The following is a 24916-nucleotide window of genomic DNA, read 5'->3' on the forward strand; positions in this document are numbered from 1 at the left end:
ATGTTGATCTCAGTAATAATCTGAGAAGTGCTACCATTTTAAGCGTGAACAATTACTACTTCTAATTTGTTATACATTTTATTTCTAGACAAATAAGAGTGCCTCTATAAGGCGTCGATTTGACCAAAGCAGTCCCCATGGCAATATATTCTACAGTATTCTCATTATTAACAAAGTGCAGAGCAAAGACAAAGGCATTTACACCTGTCATGTGACAAGTGGCCCATCCTACAGATCTGCGAACACCTCAGTGCTTGTATATGGTAAGCAACTCAAGCTCTGCTTTCTAGCCATTGTGCTTTGGGGGAGGGTTCTATATACCAAGTAAATTTTCTTTTGGCCAACAGGAACACTGTCACCTCTTCCCCCTGCCAAAAAGCAAATCACACTAAATGCTCTTGTAATACTTTTGAATTGAACAGAGAATCTTTTCCTTACAAATTTATTGTGGTTAGTAATAACTCAGTTAGGTCACATTCAAAGCTATATGAAATCCTTTATTTAGTGTTGCTTATAAACAAAACAGAAAAATAGGATCATTTTTACCTTTATTTTCAGAAAGAAATTTCTAAGGTATTACTGTAATTTAGAGAAATAAAAATATGGTGCGATAAATTATTTAGAATTGATGCTTTTTTATCTCTGGTTTTACTCTCAAAAAATCCTAATATTTTTGCTCAATTTCAATAGGCAAATTCTTTTAAGAAAATACTTAATGCTCTTTAGAACCCTCAAAAACCTTATTCATCCCCAGTTTTGAAAAGAAAAAGTGTAAGGAGCAGAAACTAGGGAACAATTCTATCAGTGCCTTTCATACTCTTTTGACTTTCTCCAGTTGTTTTTTTTATATAAAATTAGCTGTTTTAGGGTTCCTGGAGCAACTTTCTCTCATTGTATTCATATGGCTGGGGGGATGTTTAGAAGTATCTTTTTAAATTTTTGTTGTTGTGATATAGACCCTTAAGGTGTTTCACTTTCTGTTGGCCTGAAACTGCTTTTATGCCTCTGGGACTTGCAACCACTTGATTTGAAAGTTTTTCACCAGTTAGGGTACTTTTAAGTTATTTTACTCATTGATCACTATTTGGGCTCATTGATAAGCTTGACCATAATTCAGCTGTTTTTTTATTCATTGCTTAGACCCTTCTTTAATGAGGGAGTGAGTTAGTGTTTTTGTTTTGTTTACATAAATATAGCCTCTTCTAATGTATTGATCATTTCTCCTTTCAAAGATGAACCATTCATTACTCTGAAACATCGAAAACAGCAGGTGCTTGAAACTGTAGCTGGCAAGAAGTCTTACCGGCTGTCGATGAAAGTGAGGGCATTTCCCCCGCCAGAAGTGGCATGGTAGGACTGAAATTATTTTCCTATCAGTTCATGATAAGGTTTGTAAGTCTGAAAATGCAGGAGCTCACTGGCTTGATTTCCTAAAAATAATCAAGATAAGTTCCCAGGACAGCAGTGGAGAGCTACGAACTGTGTTGAGTCTGGCTGGGAGTGTTGCAGGCAGGAAGGGCTAGAGGGAGGAGCAGTCCTGTGCCAGGGTGGAGCGGGGATTAGGGTTTTTTGAGTGCTCATTGCAGTTTAGGCATTCATTCACCCTGACTAAATTTCTGCATCTCTAAACCTTCCTATGATGTCAGCATCCTCTGAATGGAACATGTTGGCAATGACTAAGAAGCCTCCTGAATAAATAACATGCTCTATTAACCCTGGAGAAGTGGACCCTTGTGACGAGGATAATAATTCTCTTATTATCTGAAAATAATTCTTTTATATACAGCTGGGTGAAAATTCCAGTCTTGTTTTAAAATCAAACAAACATTAACAAAGTCAAGATTTATTCCATTGCAGGGGTGGACAAATGCACCTACTTGAACTAATTACGTTTGTTTTGGCTCAAAGTTTGCATATTCAGAAACTCCTTAGGCAATTTTTTTTTTTTTTTTTTGTGGTAGCAACACCTGATGTAAAACAATGTAATCTGTTTAAAATCTGCAGGCATTTTTAAAGCACTTTTGAGTGCCAATATCTTTGGCTTTAACTATTACATTTTAAACAAAGAGTATAGTACAAAACCAATTAGGAAAACAGTCCAAACAATATAAAAGTGGTGCCATTTTAGAATCTCCTCAACCAGAGATTACTTTGCTTTCATTATCATATGAACATAGTGTTTATTTTCAGTTTCCTCAAATAGTTAATAGACACTTAAAGAGAAAATTAGATTTGTTCTATGCCCCTTCATGCTGTTGCAGTAGAAGAGAGATTGGGGGAGGGGGCTTCCTAATATCTAAGATATTAATGTATCTCTCTAGGAGGTACATTCCTTCTTTCCTCATCTGAGAGTATCCCCATCTATTAAGCAGTACCAATTTTTTCAGTCACTAAGTAGCAAGGACCTAAAACAAAACAGAAAATCAATCCATTTTCAAAAATACTGACTTGTTAATAGGAAATACTTTTTTTTTTTTTTTTTTTTTTTTTAAATATATTTTATTGATTTTTTACAGAGAGGAAGGAAGAGAGATAGAGAGTCAGAAACATCGATGAGAGAGAGACATCGATCAGCTGCCTCCTGCACATCTCCCACCGGGGATGTGCCCGCAACCCAGGTACATGCCCTTGACCGGAATCGAACCTGGGACCCTCCAGTCCGCAGGCCGACGCTCTATCCGCTGAGCCAAACCGGTTTCGGCATTAATAGGAAATACTTTAAAGTAATACTAAGGTGATATTTGTAATCACAAAACAGAGCACAGTCATTTTAAATGCTTGGGAACTGAGACCCATTCGTAACAGGAATTTGTTTGCAGGACTGTGTGACACATGCATGGATATGAAGTAAAACCACGCCCAATATTATATACCTTTACACAGAACACAATAAACTCCTAACAGATTAAAAACTGCTCATTTTAAGAACCTTCCAGTTTAATGAGGTTACAGAATTTTAAAGTTAGAAGAGATTTTTGAGGAATTCTATAGAAAACTTGGAGAAACCGAGGCTAGCACGGGCACGCCAGGTGCTCAAGTGCAGTGGCCGAGCCAGGCCCCGCCCAGGCCTCCTGGGTCTCAGTGATGTAGGAAGCTGCATGATAGCGAGGCATCAATTCTATATTTAAAGTTAAACTTTTTAAAACGTTTATACCTTTTGTTTGTGAGTTTTGTGCCTTAACTATTCTTCAGGGGGAAAATCTTGATAATCTTGATTTCACTATAGTTTTTGAAAGGGACAACTGCTGTGACCATTTATATAGCTAATAAGAACTCCACATGAGATCACAATAGGAAAGTCTATTTTTATTTTTATCTGGAGAAGTGATCTAATTGATCTGACTTACAATGGCCCTTGTATTGCTGGTGGAGCCTCATGGAAAATATCTTGGAGGGAATCGCCCACCCGGTGCTTCTGGGTTACTACTTAAGTCACAATGGTGACCAGAGCCCTTATGGGTACATTGAACCATCATTTCTCTGTCTCCCTCAGCTTACTTACTTCTCTTTGCCAATAAATATGAAGTGTTTCCCAGACTAAAAGTCACATCTGGCTCTGGCCGGTGTGGCTCAGTTGGTTGGGAGTCGTCCTGGGCACCAAAAGGTTGCCGTTAGATTCCCGGTCAGGGCACATGCCCAGGTTTTGGGCTAGATCCTCGGTGGTGGAGTGCAGAAGGCAGCCAATTAATATTCTTGTTCTCATATCGATGTTTCTCTCTCTCCCTTTCTCTCTCTCTAAAAATAAAAAAAAATCACAAAAAATAATTAAGAATAAAAATCACACCCGGCTTTACTGAAAAGTTAGTATCTAAGTTTTTTAAATGGATGCTGAGGATCAAAGGCTTGACATGCATAAATTTGAGTTTACAAATGTAAATGGTAGTGTGATCATGCAGACTTACTGATCATGTGTTTAACCACAGGCTAAAAGATGGGTTACCTGTGACGGAGAAATCTGCTCGCAATTTTGTTCATGGCTATTCATTAGTTATTAAAGATGTAGCTGCTGAAGACACAGGGAATTACACAATCTTGCTGAGCATAAACCAGTCAAACGTGGTTAAAAACCTCACAGCCACTCTACTCGTGAACGGTAAGTTTACTGTTCAGCCTTTCTCCTGATTTTGGTAGGAGTAATATTAATGAAAATTTGTAAATGAAAAGTCAGTATAACAACATCAAAGAAAACAAAACTTTAAATAAATATTTTAAAAACCACCTACATTCCCATCATAGCTATTTCATATATACTTGTTATCTTCCATAGTAATACGGCTTATTACCAACATAATCATACCTACCATGGGATTGATTTTTTAATGTTCTCAAAACATTACTACTTTTAAAAAATTGGCATTATTATGAGGGTTTCTTTGTTTTTTGTTCATGTTTTTGAGTCCCTAACATCAAAACAGATGACAACGTGGTCCTTCTGGTTATGACTCAGGAACAAGGCATTAGAACAGCACTTGACTTCTGTCCTGTTCTTCTCCTTCCAGTGAAGCCTCAGATTTACGAAAAGGTGGTGTCATCATTTCCAGAACCAACTCTCTACCCACTTGGCAGCAGACAAATCCTAACCTGTACCACTTACGGTATTCCTCAACCTACAATCAAGTGGCTCTGGCATCCCTGTAACCATAACCATTCAAAAGCAAGGTAGGGACAAATCGTTTCTTGACTACCTTTCAAATACTTTTGGTCACCTGGACTCAAGATTCTTTAATGAACACTGATGGGAGTTTGCAGATGGGATGTGCAATATATTGGGGACAAAGACTTTGCCTGCCTCGGGAAGATGTAGGCAATATCTATCCTTCTCCCTTACCCATTTCTAATTTTTCTCTCTGGTTTATAGTTTCAGGAGCACAGGGACAGAATTAAGGTCACCCTGGGAGCCATTATTTAGAATTCAGGTTAGAACGCCAGTCTCTTGTTTTCTAGTGGAGGACCCCCGACTTTGGCTCCACCACTGATCTTCCTCGTTCTCATCGTCTAAGCATTGGCTAGCAATCACATGAGATCTTCCCAACGCCGGTCATCACTACTGTTCATAGGCTTTGCTCACACTTTCCATCTGTCTGAAAGGCGCTTCCACCCATTTTCTATTTCCCGAGAAGTCCTCCTTCATCCTCCAAGGCTCAGCTCTTACTTCACCTTCTCTGTGAAGCCTCCTGACTCCCTCATGCTGACTCCTCTTCCCTCCCCGTCATAGCGGCGCTTTGTGTACACCACTGTCCCGTCACCATGTGCACACAAGCTCTGAACTGGTAGAGAGCACCTCTGTATCGTAGAGCCTGGCACACAGTAGATACCACAGCGTATTTGCTGAATGAGTACATCCCCGCCCCCCTCGGTTAACTGTGCAGTGTCCCCCTGACCCTGTGTGTGCTGGAGTCCTGTTTGCTTTTTTCCCGTTTCTGTTTGGTTTAGAGGAATGGTACAAATGATAGTTCATGGGGCTAATTTGATGAGCAGGTATAGAAGTGACAGGTAAAACAATAAGATATTATTGAGATCGCCCAAGAATTGTCATTATGCCAAACATTTCCTTTATTGTTTTTAATTCCACTTGCAGAATATTTGAGAGAATTGCTATTAGAAAATTTAGCTTGATAAAAAGTAAACAAGACATAACTCTACCATAAGCAAATAGAAGTGGCTATTTGGTTCTCTAGATTCTTCCTTCAATTTCAGCTCTTCTTTATTTTGTGCTTTGATCTTTTGTTCAAGGCATATTATTTTGATCTTGAAAGTCACTGGTGAATTATGGAATTCCTGAGAAGTAGCTGTTTTCATACATGTCTAATTTCTCATCTGAAATATGGAGAACTTACAAATCTTGAATACCTGTTTAACCATTGTGGATATTCAATCCAAAAGAAAGTGAGATATACTGAGATTTCACATTATTTTGCTAATTTGGGGTAGGCATCCATATTTATGGACCCATCACTTTATAAAGCCTACAGATTTATGCTAACATATAAATAAAAATTAAATAATTTAAGCTGTTAGATATGGATAAAAGTTTAAAGCTAAATTTTTATGGAATAAACATAGCCTTATATCAATATTTTTTATTTTTGTTTTGATAATAGAAAATCTAAAATTTCAGTCAGGATTAAACTAGTAGCTATGTTAGAAAAAAAGCAATTATGAGTGATAGATTGAACATAATATTATAAAATTAGGTTTGAATAATGCTAATAAACTATAGTTTGGGCAATGAAGTCAGCTGAAGTGAAACTTTGTAAACATTAGCTTTCTTTTTCCAATTTCTTTGTGGTATATGGGAATCCTTCTCCCATGTCACAGAGTTATGTTGCCAAGACCCCCAAAAATGTCTTATTCCTCTTGGAATTCTCTCAAGAGTCGGAGCAGTGCCTCAAAGCTTCAATAAATGCTGGCTGACCAATTGATTTATTCTTTGTGAAAAGCATTCTCTTTTTTATAAGTCACAAGGCACATCAGAACTGAGAGCTTTAACTGTTTCAGTGATGTCTCATTTAAAAAAAATATGTTGTTGCTCAAAATTATCTGTTGAAAATGTTCACATTCATAAAAAGTTCTCATTTTTTTAGTCAATAGACTGATTGAGTAGCTTTCTTGTGTCAGGCCCAGATGTGGTGCGTGCGGGTTAAGTAGTACATTTAACTTAGAAGCATTTCAGGAAGATATAGGGGACCCTGGTGCATAGCAAACAAATGGAACCAATCACTCTATTTCATCCTATGAGAGAGAGAAACGCTAAAATTGACAGATCAATGAAGCACGTTTTAATCACTAAAATTTTTTAAAGATGTCTTTACATAAATATATTTTACATACTTATATAACACTTAGATTCCATTGTAGACAGGAATTTTAGTAACATTTGAATAAGGTATATTCTATTGCATACATTTTTAAAATGTATTTATTTTGAGTTACATAGTAACGTATTTACATAGGGGTATCTGTGGGTGATCATCAAAAGAGATTTGGTGATTAATGTATAGCAGATCCTCAAATAGTTGTTTCTTTCAATGTTTCATTATAACATTGATGAGGGAACAAAAATCGTTTCCAGCCAGGGCCACCATCTGTGGAGTTTCCCGTTTGCCCCATGTTCTGTGGGTTTTCCCTGGTCCCCATTTCCTCCCACCTCCCAAATATGTGCACGTGAGGTGAACTGGTGTGTCTCCATTGTGCCAGACTGAGTGAGTGTGAGTGTGAGTGTGAGTGTGGGTGTGAGTGGCCCTGTGATGGAAGGGCACCTGTCAGGGTGGTCCCGCCTAGTGCCCTGAGCTGCCGGAAGAGCAATCAATATGTTGGAAAATCATTGTCTTACTTGTTTTTCTTAAATGTATGTAGAGCTCATACTGATTTCATTGTTTACTTATTAGAAGTGTTTAAGATCTTTATTTAGAAGTTTGGTGATGTCTTTTGGGACCAGACATATGCCACAGGAACTTAGCTCTTGTCTATATCAATTAGCCTAGGGTAAAATTGGTTTCACATTACATGTCATTTTGTTTAAAATCACAGTTTCCAAGAACCTATTCGAAATTAAGTGAGGACTTACCATATACACATTATTCTTGAATATGTAGAATATTTTTTGGCATTTAAATTTTAGGCTCTAATTAAATGACATAGTTATATACAGACACAACCAACACATAGTTTGGTTTTGAGGTTAGAATGTGTTTACATAGCTCAGAATTATTAGTTGGGTAATGGATCTAAGTTAACATGGCCATCTGGTTAATGTATCTAATCTGGCCAGCTGGTTAATGCATCTAAGTTAAAATTCACACTTAATTAAACTTGTATAGTTTTCTGAAGTCCAATAAATATATTGAAATATTTTAAAGCTATCTGAACTATTGCTCAACAAGTTCATCTTTATGGATCTTAAAAACCATAAATAATTTAACATAAATGTCTTCCTTTTAAAAAAGCAAATGTGGTAGGTAAACTGCTGAGCTATGTGTTAACTGAATGACATTGTGGCTTGGGATTCACCTAGAATTTGTTCTTATACTATTAAAACATGGAGAGTAGAAGAGAGGAGGAAAGGGTGGTTACTTTTAAACTCATACCTGATGAGCTGAGAGGAATACGGCAGAATCTTCCTCCCCTTTACTTTGCTGCATATCTGGGTGGTAAAGTAGTGGAACTAAAATATTTCTTTTGAGTTTTTAATAACATGAATGTAAGTTATTAACACTGAATGAAGTGGAATTTTGGATTTTTCTCATCCTCAGCAACCGGCAGAGACTTTCAGTAGACATCCCTAGACTTGCTCCAGGTCAGCATACACATGCACCTCAGTGGCATGCGTGAAGCCTGTAGTACCTTTCACATGTGTGTAGTTCACAGCTTCTGTTCATATAAAATAAAGAGAATTATACACACTTCATAGGGAGGACATGAGGGTCAAATGAAGTAATATACATGACATCCCAAAGCACTTAACAGCTGATAGCTCAATTTTGAAAATGAAATATATTTTAATAAACACTGCCTTTATAATTATTCAAAGTGTATGTATACATTTTTTTTGAGACACCCTATATTTGAGAAAGGTAAATAGAGCCAAATAAATGCAAGGTTGTAATTACTGCTAGCATTTGGGGTTAAATAAGACCCCAAAACTTGTAAGAAACTTTGGAAGAATTTTAGGGCTAATTTCACAACAGTGAGAATTTTTGCCTAACATTTCTGAGAAGTGAACACAAGCTGCGGAAAGTAAAATGTAATTTTGCTGTGCTCTAGAAATAGAAATTTAGTAGGTCTGGGTTGTAGAATGAGGAAAATATAACATGACTTTTCAGAAGAAGAAAAAGGAAGGAAATATAGGTGCTAAGCAAAAGTAAAAGCAAGAATAAATAAAAGTGTGTAATGAGGGGATGAAGTCCCCCTTCCAGTTTGCGTGACCTGTCCCCTTTGCTTGTTTCCCGTCATGGGAGGAAGTGGTTTTGACCTGTGGGTTGGCTAAGGCTGGGGCGGGGCAGAGTGGGGCATAGGAGAGCTGACTCCTCCCTGAGTGTTCCCATTAGAGTTCTAGAACCTTACCTCCCCTCCGGGCTTTTGAACTAAGTAGGACTGCGAAACTGTGCATGCAATAAGCTATTCTTGATCTCGTAGTGCTGGTACCGACTCAGGAAATATTGTTTGGATAAGGTTGCCCACTGCAAGGAGATCAGTCTCTACAGGAACCGTAACTGTACTGGACTGGAGGGAAGAGCCTTTCTTTGGGGAATAAAAAAGATGGATTCGAGGAGCCCAGGAGAGAATGGGGGAAAGATAGTCTTGGTGTATTAACTCCAGATTTGAACTGCACATTTTCTCAGGAAGAATCTAAGATGTTGAAACACTGCTTTTATTCACATGCACATAAAAGCCAACAAGCCCCTCCGGTAGTGACTGACAGCTGTCTGCAGGACAAGTTGTCCATGCCCACAAGCCGGAGGGTGGTGAGTCAGCTTCTGCTGGGTCATCCTTCCTGGAAGTCTCCAGGAACGCGATCACCTCTCCATCTACCTGGCTGTCTTTTTAAAACTAAGCCTTGCTTTTAAAATATTGATGATCGTTGGGTCTTTAACACAGGGAGGTTTAAGGTCTGCAGCCTTTCATCATTGCATTTTGTTTCATTTTTTTACGTTTTGTTTTTAGAGCACACATTCTTTAGATCACAGGCCACTTTAATTCTCTCCCTCCATCTAATGAACACAAATTATAATTTCAAGATACATGATAATAGTGTTGCAACACATACGTGTTGCTGTCCTTTAATGGGAAAAAAATGGTAGGTACATTGCGTTCTTTGTGAAAATCTCATTTTCTTCATCTGATAACCAGTAAAAATATGCAGCAAGAAACTTCTGGTCCTTCTGTGTGTTAACACTGCTCACTTCTTACACATGCATTTTGAAAATTATTGGTACTCAAGGTAAATACACTGTCAACTATCTGCTTATTACACAGATATTTATTGGGCACCAACCATGTGCAAAACATAAAGATACGCACAATTTGTCTTCAGCATTTATGCTTTAATCATATAAGATGAAACATGTTTAGTGATTACTTATTCTATCTATGTATGTCCCTGCAGAATATCTACACCACAGTCTCAGGGTCAGAGACCTGGGAATCAAAGAAATGGGTTCTATTTTTGGCACAGGCCCTGCCTTCTGGGTGCCCCTGGCTGGTTACTTAGTCTGTGCTTCAGTTTCCCTTTCTGTAAGTGTAACCACCGTGCTTCCTTTTTCTTATAATACACTAGAGGCCCGGTGCATGAATTCGTGTATAAGTTGGGTCCCTTGGCGATCAGGGCCTATCAGGGGGGGTCAGCCTGCCGGGGGGAGGGACCGCAGGAGGTTGGCCAGGCATCTCCCCACTATCGGGGCCGATTGGGGGGGCCAGCTTGGGGGAGGGACCACAGGAGGTTGGCCCCAGCAGCAAGCTAAGGCATGGCCAATTCCACAAGGAATCAGGCTCCCTCCTCCCTCCTGTCTGAGTCTGGGGTGCCGGTAAACCAGATTCAGGGCTGTCGGAGCCCCAGCAGCAAGGTCTGGGTCAGTGTGCATCATAGCTACCGGCTGGTCATCCGGTCGTTCCAGTCATTCAGTCGTAATGGTCTCTTAGGCTTTTCTATATATATAGAGAGAGATAGCTATTAATGAGTGGAATGAGAAAATCACTTCAAATTACATTTTCTTTCAAAATAGCTTGGAATAATTTCCTGCTTGTTGCACGCTGATAGTTCCCTTCTGCTTCTTGTAAATTATAAAGCAATTTGACCTGAGGATTAACTCTGAGGATCAGTACAAAATTAATGTAAAAAATCAATTTGTGAAAGTAGAATGGTTGTAAGAGGAGCCTTATATGCAAGTCTGTATTCTGGGGTACAGAACTTACTCTGTAGTTATAATGTCAATAATTATCCATCAAGGAAAGAAATCCAGCAGCTCCTCAGCTGTTCATGTCAACCCATATTTTCTTCAGTGCAACCTGGCCTCCCTGTACCACACACAAGAAGACATCATCATTCTTTCCCGTTTAGTCCCACATCTTGCTTGCTTGATTTGGTCTTTTGCCAAGGAACCCCTTCAGAATGTGAAAGATATCATAGGATTCTCAATTCAAAGAATGTGGAGAGGGGGGTAGAGTATTCTTTCTTGAATTTCTTAGTTAAAATGAATTTCTACGAAAACCCTAACAGACACCCATGTAATCTCAAGGAACTGCTTCCAAAACTCTAACATAGGCCAGACCTGGACTTATGTTAACAGAATATTATATTCCCCGCCACACAATTTGGATACCCCCTTTCTAAAACACTCTTCATCTGCCCCAGCAGTAGAGTCCTATAAGGAGTCTAGAGAAAGCTGACCACTCCAGGACTAAGTGTGGTTTGCTGGGGTGTTGGGGGATGTATTGGAGGGGTGGCCTACAAAATAAGAGAAGGCAGAGGCATCTAGAAACTCTGAGATGGGCTCGCCTAATTGCATTTCTCTACTGTTTATGTCAGCAAATTGGCAAAGAAAGGAAGGCCTGAATCATTAGGGATGTGTTGAGGGTAGATCATTTGGGAGAAACACAGTTTTGTGCATCAGTGGGGTATGTAAAATTAACAGGACGAAGACGGAACAATTGTTAATGGTACTTAATTAGAAATGTACTCAAGGACCCAAATTTAATTGATTGCCAGCATGAATGGCTATTATTTTTATGCTGAAACAGTTTTATGTCCTGTATTAAACTTTCTATCTATAAAATAAAAGTTTTAACCATTTAAACATGAAAAATGAACATTTCCTGGGGGCTAACTGTAGGTCAGATATCTGAGAGCCTCTTCTTTGGGAAGTATAGTTACATACCCCATGTTTTCATCTTTATTTAAAAATATATTTTTTTATTGATTTCAGAGAGGGAAGGAGAGGGAAAGAGAGATAGAATGTCAATGATGAGAGAGAATCATTGATCAGCTGCCTACTGCATGCCCCCCCACTGGGGGTCAAGCCCATAACCCTGGCATGTGCCCTGACTGGGAATTGAACTATGACCTCCTGGTTCATAGGTTGATGCTCAACCACTGAGCAATACTGGCCAGGCCCCATATTTTAATCTTTATTACACTCCTCTTAACTATACATACAATTTGTATCCATGTGTCTCTTGACATACAGTCTGTGTAGTGTGTGTATGGGTAGGCAGACTCAAACTAGGTACACTACAGAGAATTTTAATTTGCCACACATACATCCTTGAATCAAAACGGGGGCATTAAAGACCACTTGACCAAAGACCACTTGAGCAGGACTTTGAGCTTGAACAAACAATCCAACAAATCTGTCCATCTCATACAGGAGGCTTTCATCATCAGCCAAAAGTGAATGTTCACTTACTAATGAGAAACTTCGTATTTTCTGTTATGTAATTACTGGGTGAGGGAGTGCATGCTGCCCAGTGTGAGTGTTCAGACAACAGCCCTTATTAATATTTCATACAGAGTCCTGAGAACTGAGCACAAGTTCATTTGCCAAATGCCTCTTTGCCATTTTTCTATGCTTTGTGAGATTTTCATTTTCCCCACTCTTCATAGTTATACAGTGAGTTTGATGAGTAATTGTTTCTTGTGATTTAACTGTCTCCTCTAATTACTATCAAATATTTCATTATGTGTTTAAATTAAACCAAAAGGCTGAGTCCTAGGAAGGCTATGCTGGGTGGTTTTTATAGGGATGTTTTGAGCAAAATTCAATGGAGCTTCTCAGGATTAGAGATCCCAGAAGGTAGTGATGTTCAATTTGGAAGATTCCTAAGATTGGCAGAACATCTTAACTTTTCTTTGGCCATTTACACAGATTTTTAAAAATTGAATAAGCACTTTCATTACTGAATCTAGAAACTAGTATCCTGACACGAGCTCTTTAAGTAATAAGTAAATAAGACATATCATTTATAAAACATGCTTCTGTTCTTGAAAATCTACGTTTTAGTTCTATCTCCATTGACTTGGTAGACTGTTTCTTGAAATATGGACTCTAGCCCGTGGTTTTAATGTAACTTCACTGCCCTTCTAGGTGAAAAGGCAGAACCTGGCAGATTGAGAAAATGGAAAGGGTGCTGTGGACTTAGACTAAGACCCAGGTAGTGCCTTGTAATGAGCTTCAAGTCACTATACCCTGATTCTTCATACTTTCTCTCAAAGCCTTGTAGGATGTCTTACCACCTTGAGTGCAATTTTCTACTTGATGATAATAGCTGTAATAGATTTAATCAATGAGCCCTTACTAGTGTCAAAGCAGTGTGTGTCCTTTTGCATACATTATCCCTAAACTATGCAAAAATTTTACATAATGGACCCAATGGACCGAAAGGAAACTGAGGCTCAGTAAATTACTTCTCAGGTGTTTTCAGATCATGGAATTAAAGAAGGTAAGTAGGTTGGCATTTCAGAAGGTTACTTGTCATTGGTGTCCCATGGGACCCCTCAAAGTCTATGCCTGTGAGTTCCCAGATGAAGGAGCAGAAATCCGTGAAGGGACAGGTTTGGGGGAGCACTGGCCTAAACTATTGGGTTTAGTCTTGTCACCAGTGATCCACCTGTTGAGTTAGAGTTGAACTGAGAGTGGGAGAGAAAAGGAGAAAGAAGCTTTCAGTAACTGGGAGAATTTGACTCAAATTTTACAATTTCTTTGGGAACCATTGATTACCTGCAGCTGGTTCAGGCCCCAAACCCACAGATGGGAGTAGACCCGCTAAGCAGGTATAAACCCCAATGGGATGAGCAAATCTGAACAAGACCGACCTTAGGAGGGTAGCAGGTCAAACCATTAGTTTGACACTTCTGTGGCACTTTGCCCTAACAGTACTGTCCCTCTCTGTGACCTTCTCACCATGCAGGGGTATTTGATCTTTTGCAGTAAAGTCCCATTTCCTCATTTGTTGCTGGAGATTAATTTGGGATCAGCAAGCACTCAGCTCTCAGTGGATGTTTAGGCAAGAGACATGGGAGAGAAGATAAAGAAGGAGAAGTCAAAAGAAAATGAAAAAGAAAGCACAGGGTTTCCAATTGATGAGTGAACAAAATGAGGAGAGGGAGGCTGCAAAGTTCAACCTCAGCATGCCTTGATCTAGTCACTTTGAATGACTAATTCACTCAGAATTAGGGAGTTTTAGAGAGTTTTTTTTTTTTATTATAACTTGTCTTATAGGTGAGAAACTGAGGCTCAAAGAAAAACAATTACCCCTCACCTTTCAGCTAGTTAACAGAAAGCCCAGGACTAGACTCAAGTCTCTGATTCCCTGTTATTATTCCTTTTTATTCTTATTTCCATGATAACACTGTACTGAGTCTTCATGGGAGGTGCTGATAATCTGGTTGAATAAATTAACCAACATGGTATCAGTGGATTGTAGACGGTGAGTGCTTCCATTTGCAGGGGTTCTCAACCTGTGGGTCGCGACCCCTTTGGGGGGTCAAACATCCTGCATATCAGATATTTACATTACAATTTATAACAGTAGCAAAATTACAATTATGAAATAGCAACAAAAATAATTTTATGGTTGGGGGTCACCACAACATGAGGAACTGTATTAAAGGGTCACGGCATTAGGAAGGTTGAGAACCACCTTCCTAGAAGAAACACCCTGAAGAAAGTAAGATCTGGGTCCTAAAGATGGTGGGTGAGTACTGGAACGTTAAATGAAAAGGGAGGGGAGCACAGAGTGGCATGGGGATAAGAATGAGTGAGAATTTGAAGAAGACATGCTTGAAGAGTAATTTGGCTGGTTCATTGGATTTGGGTTGGAGAAAAAAAAAATGGAAAGGTACATTTGGACCTGACATGGAATGTCTTGAATTGGGGCTAAATAGTTGAGCTCGTGAATCATTCTACTTCAGCTCGCCTTCCCTGTCTAATGCCCAGGTACTCGGCCATCTATTTACCATAGTCCCACCCTGTCATTATAGGTTGATGGGCTTTTACAGACTCACTGGTGGTCTTATTCCTGTGGCACATCTTAAGCAGAATATGTGCATTGCATCCCTGAAACTCTTCCTTCTATGTCTAAAGATCAATACCTTGGAATCCAAGAACTTGGATTTTCACTCAGTCTTTTTAAAAAGTTACATGTGTACATAATATCCCATTTCCTTAGGCCTCTGATGTTCCATCTGCCTTGTCCTCATCAATAAAAACTATGTAAGGTGATCATGTATTGCCACCTTATTGAAAAATCCTTTCTGGTATGAAAAAGTCTTCAGATAACTAAGGTGAGGGAATAAAAATGGGTATTTAGAGACTCTGTAGAGCCAAATGGAAGACTGTGGCTTGTAGAAGACTGCATGGCTTAGGATTTCTATTTTTATTTTCTTTATAGCTAAAAGTTAGCAAGCACTTACCTGCAGGATTTTAAGTGCTTAATATGTGCTTTATATGTATTATCTCATTGAATTAATACAGAACTTCTGTGAGGCCAGTATTGTGATTATTACCATTTTCTAAATGAGGCACAGAGAGTTCAAGTTCCTTGTTAGAAAACCAGTCTTGTCAGAGACTGTAACTTAGTGGCCGTCTAGCACATCAACAGCCAGGCACTTGATTTGACTTTACAAGTATTGCTTCTGTAACAACTACTTAGACATTACAATGAGTCATTTTTGGTCAAAATCTCATGATCCAGAAAGCAAATATGTTTTGAGAAGCCTATTTATGACATCAAGAGCCAATTTTAAAAGTTTTAGGATGCAGAAAGGCGATAGAGTCTAGAGTTTAAGGACATGGGCTCTTGAGCCTGGAGCCTGAATCCTCACTCTGGCACCTACTACCATCGACCCACAAAATAAACCACCAGTCTGGATCTGAGTTTCCTGATCTGTGTAATAGATGGAACACTGACCCTGTAAGATTGGTTGGGGGAATTAAATGAGATGACGTATTATATGAAGTCTTTAGCCCAGTTGCTGGTGCATTGGAAGTGCTAAGTTTGTTTGCTGAAAGTTGTTCAGTGTTTTTAGGTTTTTCTTGGGTTGTTGACTACAGAGAAACTTCCCTCTGAGGTGGCACCTCACACTCTAGTATCCTGAGAAAACTGATGACAATCTGTCAGAATGAGCCGTGCGGTTAGGTTAATGTTTGCCAAGGAAACGCCTGCATCTCTGAACTGGTTTTCTGACTATGTTAATTTACTCCAAAGAAATTCAGATGGGACCAGAAATGGTAGAATTTTCAGATTATTTAGGAAATCAGAGAAGTTATGATATCCTGGCTCTACTCACATTTGTGAATTCTACATCAGCTCATTGACCCAAGTCTTGTCCAGCCTATAACAAATAAGGTCTCTTGACTTTCACTTGCCTGTGCTCAATTGTATTCTGATACTTTCCCATGTATTTGACTTGTCTCTTCAATAGATGTTTATGCTCCCTTATAACAGAAGAAACAAAATCTTATGCTTCTTTTAAATTTCTAAAATTAATTTGAGAGAGAGAGAGAGAGAAACATCAATTTGTTGTTTCACTTACTTACATCTCCACTGGTTGATTCTTGTATGCGCCCTGACCAGGGCTTGAACCTGCAACCTCAGCATATTGGGGTGATGCTCTAAGCGACTAAGCTACCCAGCCAGAGCTAAATCTTCTTTTAGAGGACATGATTTTACTTCTTAAATGGAATGTATGTGAACAAATTATTTATTTGACTAACATGATGCTAGTCATTATGAGCCAACATTTTTGCCTGCCCCTGAAGAAAGGAGACCATTGCTGGTTAGTATTCTATTAGATCAGAAGATGCTTCTCCACATGTCAGTATTGTTGCTTAAGTTGAAATTGTCCATGACTGTCCTGGTCCATGTGGCTCAGGTGGTTGAGCATCAAAAGGTCCTTTGCACCAAAAGGTCACAGGTTCGATTCCTGATCAGGGCACATACCCAGGTTGCAAGTTTGGTCACAACCAATGGATGTTTCTCTCTCACATCGACGTTTATCTTTCTTTTCCTCCCCCTCTCTCTTCCTCTCTCTCTAAAATACCAATAAAAACATTTTTTTAAAAAAAGAAAGAAATTGTCTGTGACCATCAGTTTGTCAGATATTGATGCTGCTGTGAGGAGCTTATCCGGTCCCAGCCAGAGCCCCTGTCTTCATTAACTCTCCTCACTGTGACTGGATAGGCACTGAGGGTGGTGACATAGTGCTTAGTTGAGGAGATCTGTGTGAGGTCATTTGAGGGTCAGTAGTGCCCCCTTTTCAGCACGTTTTAGGTAGGTGATGGTTGGCAGGGTTGCCGCCTGTCATGAGGTTGAGTTCACATCAGTCAGGCCATTATCAGGATTCCTCTTCTCCGGCAATCACACGAGCCAGAGACACGCGCTCTGTTACTGCTCACCGGCGGTTGGCTAGACCCTAAGGTTATAAAGATGAGTAAGACAGAGCCCCTGCTCCTAAATAGCTCTTATCTAGTCAGATAATAAAATCATAGCTAACACTTATCATCTGTCTGCTGTGTGCCAGGCACTGTGCTAAGCACGTTACACAAGTCAACTCATTCAGTATCACCTTCATGTTTGCTGATGCAAAAGGATCTTAAATTATTTCCCTTCTGTTTCTTTTTAACTCCTATAGTAGGATTAGTAAGGCGTGGTAACATGTGGTAACATCTTTTGAGTTTGTTGTGTTAAGAGCACATCCATTTCCAAAGAATTCAAGATGATTCACAAAATATACAATAAATAATTGAGCAAACCTGGATGAAAGGAGAAAATGGGGTTAAGACTAATCTGGAGATACTAGTGGCCTGGTGCATGAAATTTGTGCAGGGGAGGGGGTTGTCCCTCAGCCCAGCATGCACCCTCTCCAATCTGGGACCCCCTCGGGGGATGTCCGACTGCCGATCCCTATGGGATTGGGCCTAAACTGGCAGTCGGACATACCTCTCACAATCCGGTACCACTGGTTCCTAACCGCTAACCTGCCTGCCAGCTTGATCGCCCCTAACCACTCTGCCTGCTGGCCTGCTTGCCCCCAACTGCCCCCCGCCCCCGCCAGCCTTCTCACCCCCAACTGACCCCCTTGCCGGCCTGATTGCCCCCAACTGCCCCCCCAGCCAGCCTGCTTGCTCCCAACTGCCTCCCCGCTGGCCTGATTGCCCCCAACTGCCCCCCTCTGCCTATCTGATCACCCCCAACTGCTGCTCCCTGTCAGCCTGCTCACCCCAAACAGCCCCCCAACCCCCCGCCAGCCTTCTTGCCACCCACTGCCCCCCTTGCCGTCCTGCTTGCCCCCAACTGGCTGGCAGGGAGGGGTGCCAGTGGGGGCAAGCAGGCTGACGGGGGGGGGGCAGTTGGGGGCGAGAAGGCTGCGGGGGGCCATTGGGGGTGAGCAGGCCGGCAGGCAGAGTGGTTAGAGGCAATCAGGCAGGCAGGCAGGTGAGTGGTTAGGAGCCAGTGGTTCCAGATTGCGAGAAGTATGTCCGACTTGCCCCCAACTGTCCCCCACCCCACCCCCGCTGGCCTGATCACCCCCAACTGCCCTCCCCTCCTGGCCTGATCACCCCAACCACCTCTGGCTCAGCCCTGCCACCATGGCTTTGTCCGGAAGGATGTCCAGAAGGTCTCCCAGTCTAATTAACATATTCTCCTTTTATTAGTATAGATGGCCCACAAGCTTTACTTTCTAGTTGTCCAGAGAGAAAGAGAAATAAAATAGACATTTGCAAGCGTAAGAGACCCATGAGTTAAAAACAAACCAAGAGAAGTATAGCCTTTCAGGGAACTGAGAGCTGAGGGAAATGACTTCTCTCCTGATGTGTGGGGTGTGTCCCACAAACTCCTCAGCCACAGCTCTATGAGAGGGGGTGTCTCAGGTATAACGCCCTTCAGTGGTGACCAGTGCAAAACACCAAAACAGAACTTATTTAAAGTGACACGATCCAACTAAAGTGACATGATGCAGAACTATTCAAGGATTGAAACTTCTGAGCAGTTTTCTATGACTCTGATTCTCACAAGTGGGCTTTTGCTATCCAGGGTTATGTAACTAGAAAGTTATAAAATCATGATTTGAAATTGGGTCTGACTAGCCCTAGGATCTATGGTCCTTAGGGTAAATTGTGACTTCCCACCCCTAGCCCTGAAGGCTTTCTGGATGTTTCAGTATTGACCACTAGATAAGTACTCTGTTCTCTTCCTTTTCATGATAACAAAATGTAACAATATTGAAATACTCTTCATGGAATGGAGTTAATACTTTAAGTAAAACTCCTTACATGTAAGAGATAAAAGATATTTGTAGCCACACCTAACATTTCCCTAAAGATACCTGTTCATTAATCCACTCTTCCTCAGCTGACCAGTCTCCTATAATAAAACTAGTAGAAGGAAAATGAATGAACAAACAGGTGTTCTCTGTGAAGCCCATATCTGGTTTTAACCAAGTAAGTAACCACCCCTTTACACTCCTGGTCACCCCTCTTGGACTGAAAGGCTGCCTTGTCCTGTCTCAGATTCTGTAAAAGAGAGAGTCAGAGTCAGGGGTGGGGGGATCACTGGGACTCCTGGTGGCAGCAAACAGGCGAGGAGAGGAAGGAAAGCAGAGACTGGGAAGACAGGCCTTGTTCTGAGTGTGAATGGACCACAGGGCCCTCGAGAGCAGGAAATGTTGCAGGCCAAGACGCTCACGGAAAAGCTCTTATCTAAACAGAGGTGGGCAGGACGCTGGATCACCTCCACCATTGTCCGAGGAGCTGACCCGAAGTCTCCAATCCCTGAAAAGTCTTCTCCACTCCCCCCGCTCCATTCAGACCAGAAGTAATTTTCAGTGTGGGTTCCAAGGCGTCACCAGGTCTCTCACTGCACAAGAAAGTCACTCCTCCAGAACCCTCTCGGCCTGACCCTATGACCACCCGAAGGCCTAGGCCCTTTTCCTGGAGCAAAGAAGCAGGAACCATTCTGTCTAAACACTCCTTCCAGCACTCCGCCTTTTGCTGCCAGCATCCCTTCCCCTATATTGTTTTATTTGTTTTAAGAGAATGTGAGAAGAGGGGAAAAGATAGTGTTTGCAGATTCTATTAATCTGATGGCTCAGATACGCTGTGGGTGATGTTTTGACACAGCGCACAGGAGCAGAGGGAAGTTTACATCAGGCCCGGCTGCAGGGCGCTGCCCCAACCAGCCCAGCGGCCCTGGCCGCGCCCGCTGGCCTACTTCCAGGTGGGCTTTTCTTTCCTTTCTATTTTTTCAAAGTCATTTTTATTTTACAGCCTTGATGTGTTCTTTACTGCTGCTCTACCCCTTTGTTTCCTAACTTGAAATGATTTAATATTCTTTACAAATAGATTTTAATCACAGTGAGCTTGTGCAGTTTAATCTCATTAAACAGAATTCACACAAGAAATCCTCAGCTTTCATCATCCAAAAAAGAAAGAGGGAAATTATTGTCTTGGGACTCAATAGAGCTTTCTAGAGCCCCCCTCCACCTGCCCCCCAATAAAGGTGCTGTATTTATAAATTATATATAGTCACTATATATATAAATTATATATAGTCCTAGGCAATGGTTCAGGCTCAAATAAGCAGCCGTAGAATATTGGGGTGCTCAGCTCACCACTGCACACTGCCACCCCCAGCCAGAGGCCTCTTTAAAGTGAGCTGCCTGCTATAAATGATTGGAGTTCATAATAAACAGGCCAGCTTCACCTCATAGCAATCAGGCATCATGCAGACAAAGTAAGTCAACAGGGAAAGAGAAAGATTATGATAAAAGGTAGATTTTATATTTTGTTGCAAAATTTTTTAAAATGATAAAATTTATCAGCTAGTAGAAGACCAAGACTTCCTATAATTTTGGCATCAAAACATTTTTATGACCAAAACTAACCAAAATTTACGTCAAAATGTAATTACAAAGCATTCCTTTCCTCTTCCCTCTCCACCAAAGGGCTGGGTGCCTCCTCTCCCTTTGGAAGCTAACACTTCATTTCTCTTGGTGCCTGACCCTGGGCCAGAGCTCTTCTCTCAGGTAACTGAGCCAGATGCACCCAGGAAGTGTGGTGAGGTGACTGGGTGGAGAGTGTCAGGAACTCTGGCTAATCCCAGGGCTGCTCCTTTCTCTGTGCGTCTGAGCAAGGCATTTGATTTTCAGTTTCATTTTCCTCGTTGCTGAAAGGGTTTGTGAACTGGGGATCATAATACCCGCTTCACTGGGTGACTGTGCGACTTTGTGGACCTTAAGTATGTAGATATAGCTCCTAGCCCAAGCCTGGCACTAGTTTTACCTCAGCCAACCAAGAGTCAGAACTTAGGACAACAGAGGTTTTGAAAGAAAGTTCAGCTTAATATCATGTACCATAGGGAGAAAGGAGATCCTTAAAAAACACCACACACACACACACACACACACACCCCTCTTTATCTCAAGATTCAGCTGTAGAGTAGACTCTTTAGAACTGGGGTGGTTATGGAACTTGCTAGAAATCATTTATGAAATGAGAATTTTCTAACTCTAATTATGGAGTCTTGGTTTCTGTAACAGGCACTAAACAGATGGGCGAGCTCTAGAAAGGCCAAATGAAGGGTTGAACCTTGTTCTTCAGAGTCTACGTTTTCTCACAAGAGGGAGTCACTTCAAAGCAAATACAGATACTAGCCATCAGTGGCTGAGCTCACCCAGCTGGACTCTCCTTCTGATTCCATCAGATGCCACAACCCATCCTCTAAAGAAAGAAAAGTGCCCCTGCGATGTAGGTAGGGGAGGTGAAAGAAAGGCAGGCAATGAAGGAAGTCTGAAAGTTGGAATTGTCAAAGCCAGCACCTAAGGAGCAGCACAGGGAACACAGAGGGCCCCTCGGGTGTATTTCCTGTGCTGGGCTTGTGACGGTGACTGGGAACTGAGCTCAGGAGCTGTGGGATGACAAAATGAGCTCCAGTATGCATTCACCGCAGACCAGGCACGCACTGCACACGCAGCACATTTTGGTTGCTTCTGATGAGAATTGTATGCCAGATTTTGGAAAGAAGTTCACCATACTATGCAAAAAGAGCTAAAAAAAGACTGAAATTGCCACGGCACCAATGATATCTGTGTGGTGAATATTTGACAAGCCTTGTCTTTCTATATACAAAGAAACAGTGAAGTAAAGCAGTTTCTTATCATATGATGATTGTGCATGGATGTTGTTACCTACCGTGTAAGGGTTAAGTGCACGGATTCTGGAGTGAGCCAGAACTGATGATAAATTCTGCTCCTGCCACTTCTTAGCTGTTTAGCCTTGAGTAATTACTTAACCTCTCTAATCCTCAATTTCCTTATCCATTAAATGGGAGGTGAGAGTACCTACTTTTTTAGGATATTGTACAGATTAGTGAGATAGTGTTTAAGAAACGCCTAGTGAATAGAAAATATAACCCTTACTGTAGTAGAGAATAACATACATGGTGTATATTATAATTATCAGAACTATGGCTGGTTAACTTGCCATATTAACCAGCAGTCAATATTGTCAAGTGTGTCGGTTTGACCCCAGTGTTGGCTTTGCCTTTTTCTGTGGCCCCAGACTGCCTTTATCTGTCTTTGTTCACAGAGGAGCCAAGTATTTATGAGTGTGAGGGGAACAAGGCAAATTCCTCGCCACTACAGGAAGATCAACCCAAAGCATGTGGGTCAGTAATGTCATCTACATCTCTGGTGGGTGGTGTTTCCCTAATAAGTGTCAAGAGAAGAAGCCTGGTCACTGAGAGCAGCCGGGAGCGCCCCTCAGATGCTCCTGGATGGAGTTACACACACTGACATGTCACACATAGGGTCCCACTCCATGTCTGGGCACATAAGTGGCTGCTTTCTTTTAATTTATTTATGTCAATCTATAGTCTGAAACTAATTTGTTTCAACTCTAGGGCAATGGATGAGTTGACATGGAGTACACTCTTACCCCGGAAACTTTTTTCTCTCTCAATGGTTATAAATAACCTCCATGATGTTGTACTTGGCATGCTGCATGCAAATGGAGGTCGGATCCTAAAGCTCATTAGGAAAGGGACGGAGGCTCGGAGCAGAGAGAGGACAGCGTGGAGCTGAAGCTGATAACAGTGGCCTTGTCCAGAATTGTGCCTGGGAGCTTTCTTATCTCTCTTTGGCAGGAGGTGCTGTGGGCTTCCTGTGCGAAATCAGGAGTGAACGCTGCTTTCCTCTTGTTGTTCGGCTTCCTCCCCCCTCAAGACAGTTCCCAGCACAGTGATTATCTTTGCATCTTCAAACATGGCACAATCTACTTCCTTAAGAGCTTGATGTATTCTTAAGACTGAGGCAAACTCCCCTCCCCCTAAATCTCTTTTCAAGTGCTATTATATAGTCAGGCTCCTAAATGACATTCTATTTTTATGGTTGCAATTACAAAGAGGGAAAAATAACAGTCCTCAAATTAGAAAACAGCCCCAGAATCTGTCCTTTTTGTTTGGAGGACCTTGCTGGGGCTTGTGCCCTCAGCTACTGCCCTTCGACTTAGTGGTGGGGGTCAGAGGTTGACGGGCCCTAGTGAACTCCGACCGCAGACTGCATTTCCCTCGGGAAATGCCTAGACTTGCTTTACTCTCACATATTTCTTTGCATTTCCTGAAGACCAAGAGTATGAAACTAAGATCTTTGTCTAAGGCCTCTCTTATCTGTTCCCCTTCTTTAAGGGAAAAAGAATGAAATTAAAGACTTCTCTTCCAGACACAAGAGAATTTCTGTTGTTTGATGTCACAATACCCAGTACACACACACGACTAATATAGGTGTACACATGTTCATAGAGGTGTACACGTGTCATAAGCCCCATATGCCCGTAATGTACATATATACGTTATATATACTCATACGTGTGTTGAGCATGTGTGAAAGATGTGAGGTCAAATACTAGTTCAAGGTATGGAGGTTATACAGTGGTAGCGAACCTTTTGAGCTCGGCGTGTCATCATTTTGAAAACCCTAACTTAACTCTGGTGCCGTGTCACATATAGAAATTTTTTGATATTTGCAACCATAGTAAAACAAAGACTTATATTTTTGGTATTTATTTTATATATTTAAATGCCATTTAACAAAGAAAAATCAACCAAAAAAATGAGTTCGTGTGTCACCTCTGATACGCGTCTCACAGGTTCGCCATCACTGCTCTAGAAAATGGCGCCTGCCCAGTGCTGCTCAGTGGAGCATCAGCCCACTCACTGAAGGGCTTTGGGTTCGATTCCCAGCCCCAGTCAGAGTGGGTACCGAAGGCAACTGATTGATGTGTCTCTCTCACATCATTGTTTCTCTCTCTCTCTCTCTCTCTCTCTCTCTCTCTCTCTCTCTTTCCTCCCCTTTCTCCTTCTCTCCCACTCTCTCTAAAAATCAATGGAGAAAAAAATCCTCGAGTGAGGATTAACAAAAAACAAACAAACAAACAAAAAGAAAATGCAGAATACTAATAATGAAAACTAGGGCAAAATAACGTCATGATTTTAAAACTTCATCAATAAAATGTCTCAAGTAAAGGAGAAAGTGTCTAATTTCTCTTTGGTTCCATTTTCTCTACTAATAGAGAACACTAATCAATAGAGTTGATTAGTAAAGAAAACTGCTTTCACTTATTTTTACCTGATAATTATAAGATTAGCTAGTAGAAATCATAGAAATTCCTTAAGAGTGGTTACTCCTTGCCCTAGCCAGTTTGGCTCAGTGGATAGAGCGTTGACCTGCAGACTGAAGGGTTCCAGGTTCAATTCCAGTCAAAGGCATTGTATCTCGGTTGCAGGCTCAATTCTCGGCCCTGGTCAGGACACATGTGGGAGGCAACCAATCGATGTGTCTCTCTCACATTGGTATTTCTCTCTCTCTATTTCTCCCCCTCCCTTTCACTCTCTCTAAAAAATCAGTGGAAAAATATTCTTGGGTGAG

The 24916-nt window shown here is 41.1% G+C and overlaps 1 protein-coding gene across 1 annotated transcript in view; it reads left to right on the forward strand.

The window, feature by feature from the left end:
- FLT1 (fms related receptor tyrosine kinase 1) overlaps positions 1-24916 on the forward strand; it is a 203878-nt gene that overhangs the window by 64888 nt on the left and 114074 nt on the right. Inside the window, exons 8-11 of the mRNA XM_070409410.1 lie at positions 89-263; positions 1233-1350; positions 3924-4093; positions 4500-4659. Of these exons, the coding sequence (XP_070265511.1) occupies positions 89-263; positions 1233-1350; positions 3924-4093; positions 4500-4659 (623 nt within the window). The remainder of the gene's footprint in view (positions 1-88; positions 264-1232; positions 1351-3923; positions 4094-4499; positions 4660-24916) is intronic.

The sequence above is a fragment of the Myotis yumanensis genome, unplaced genomic scaffold (genome assembly GCF_028538775.1).
Source record: "Myotis yumanensis isolate MYYU_CA2020_CCGP unplaced genomic scaffold, mMyoYum1.0.hap1 SCAF_3, whole genome shotgun sequence".
Lineage (NCBI taxonomy): Eukaryota > Metazoa > Chordata > Mammalia > Chiroptera > Vespertilionidae > Myotis > Myotis yumanensis.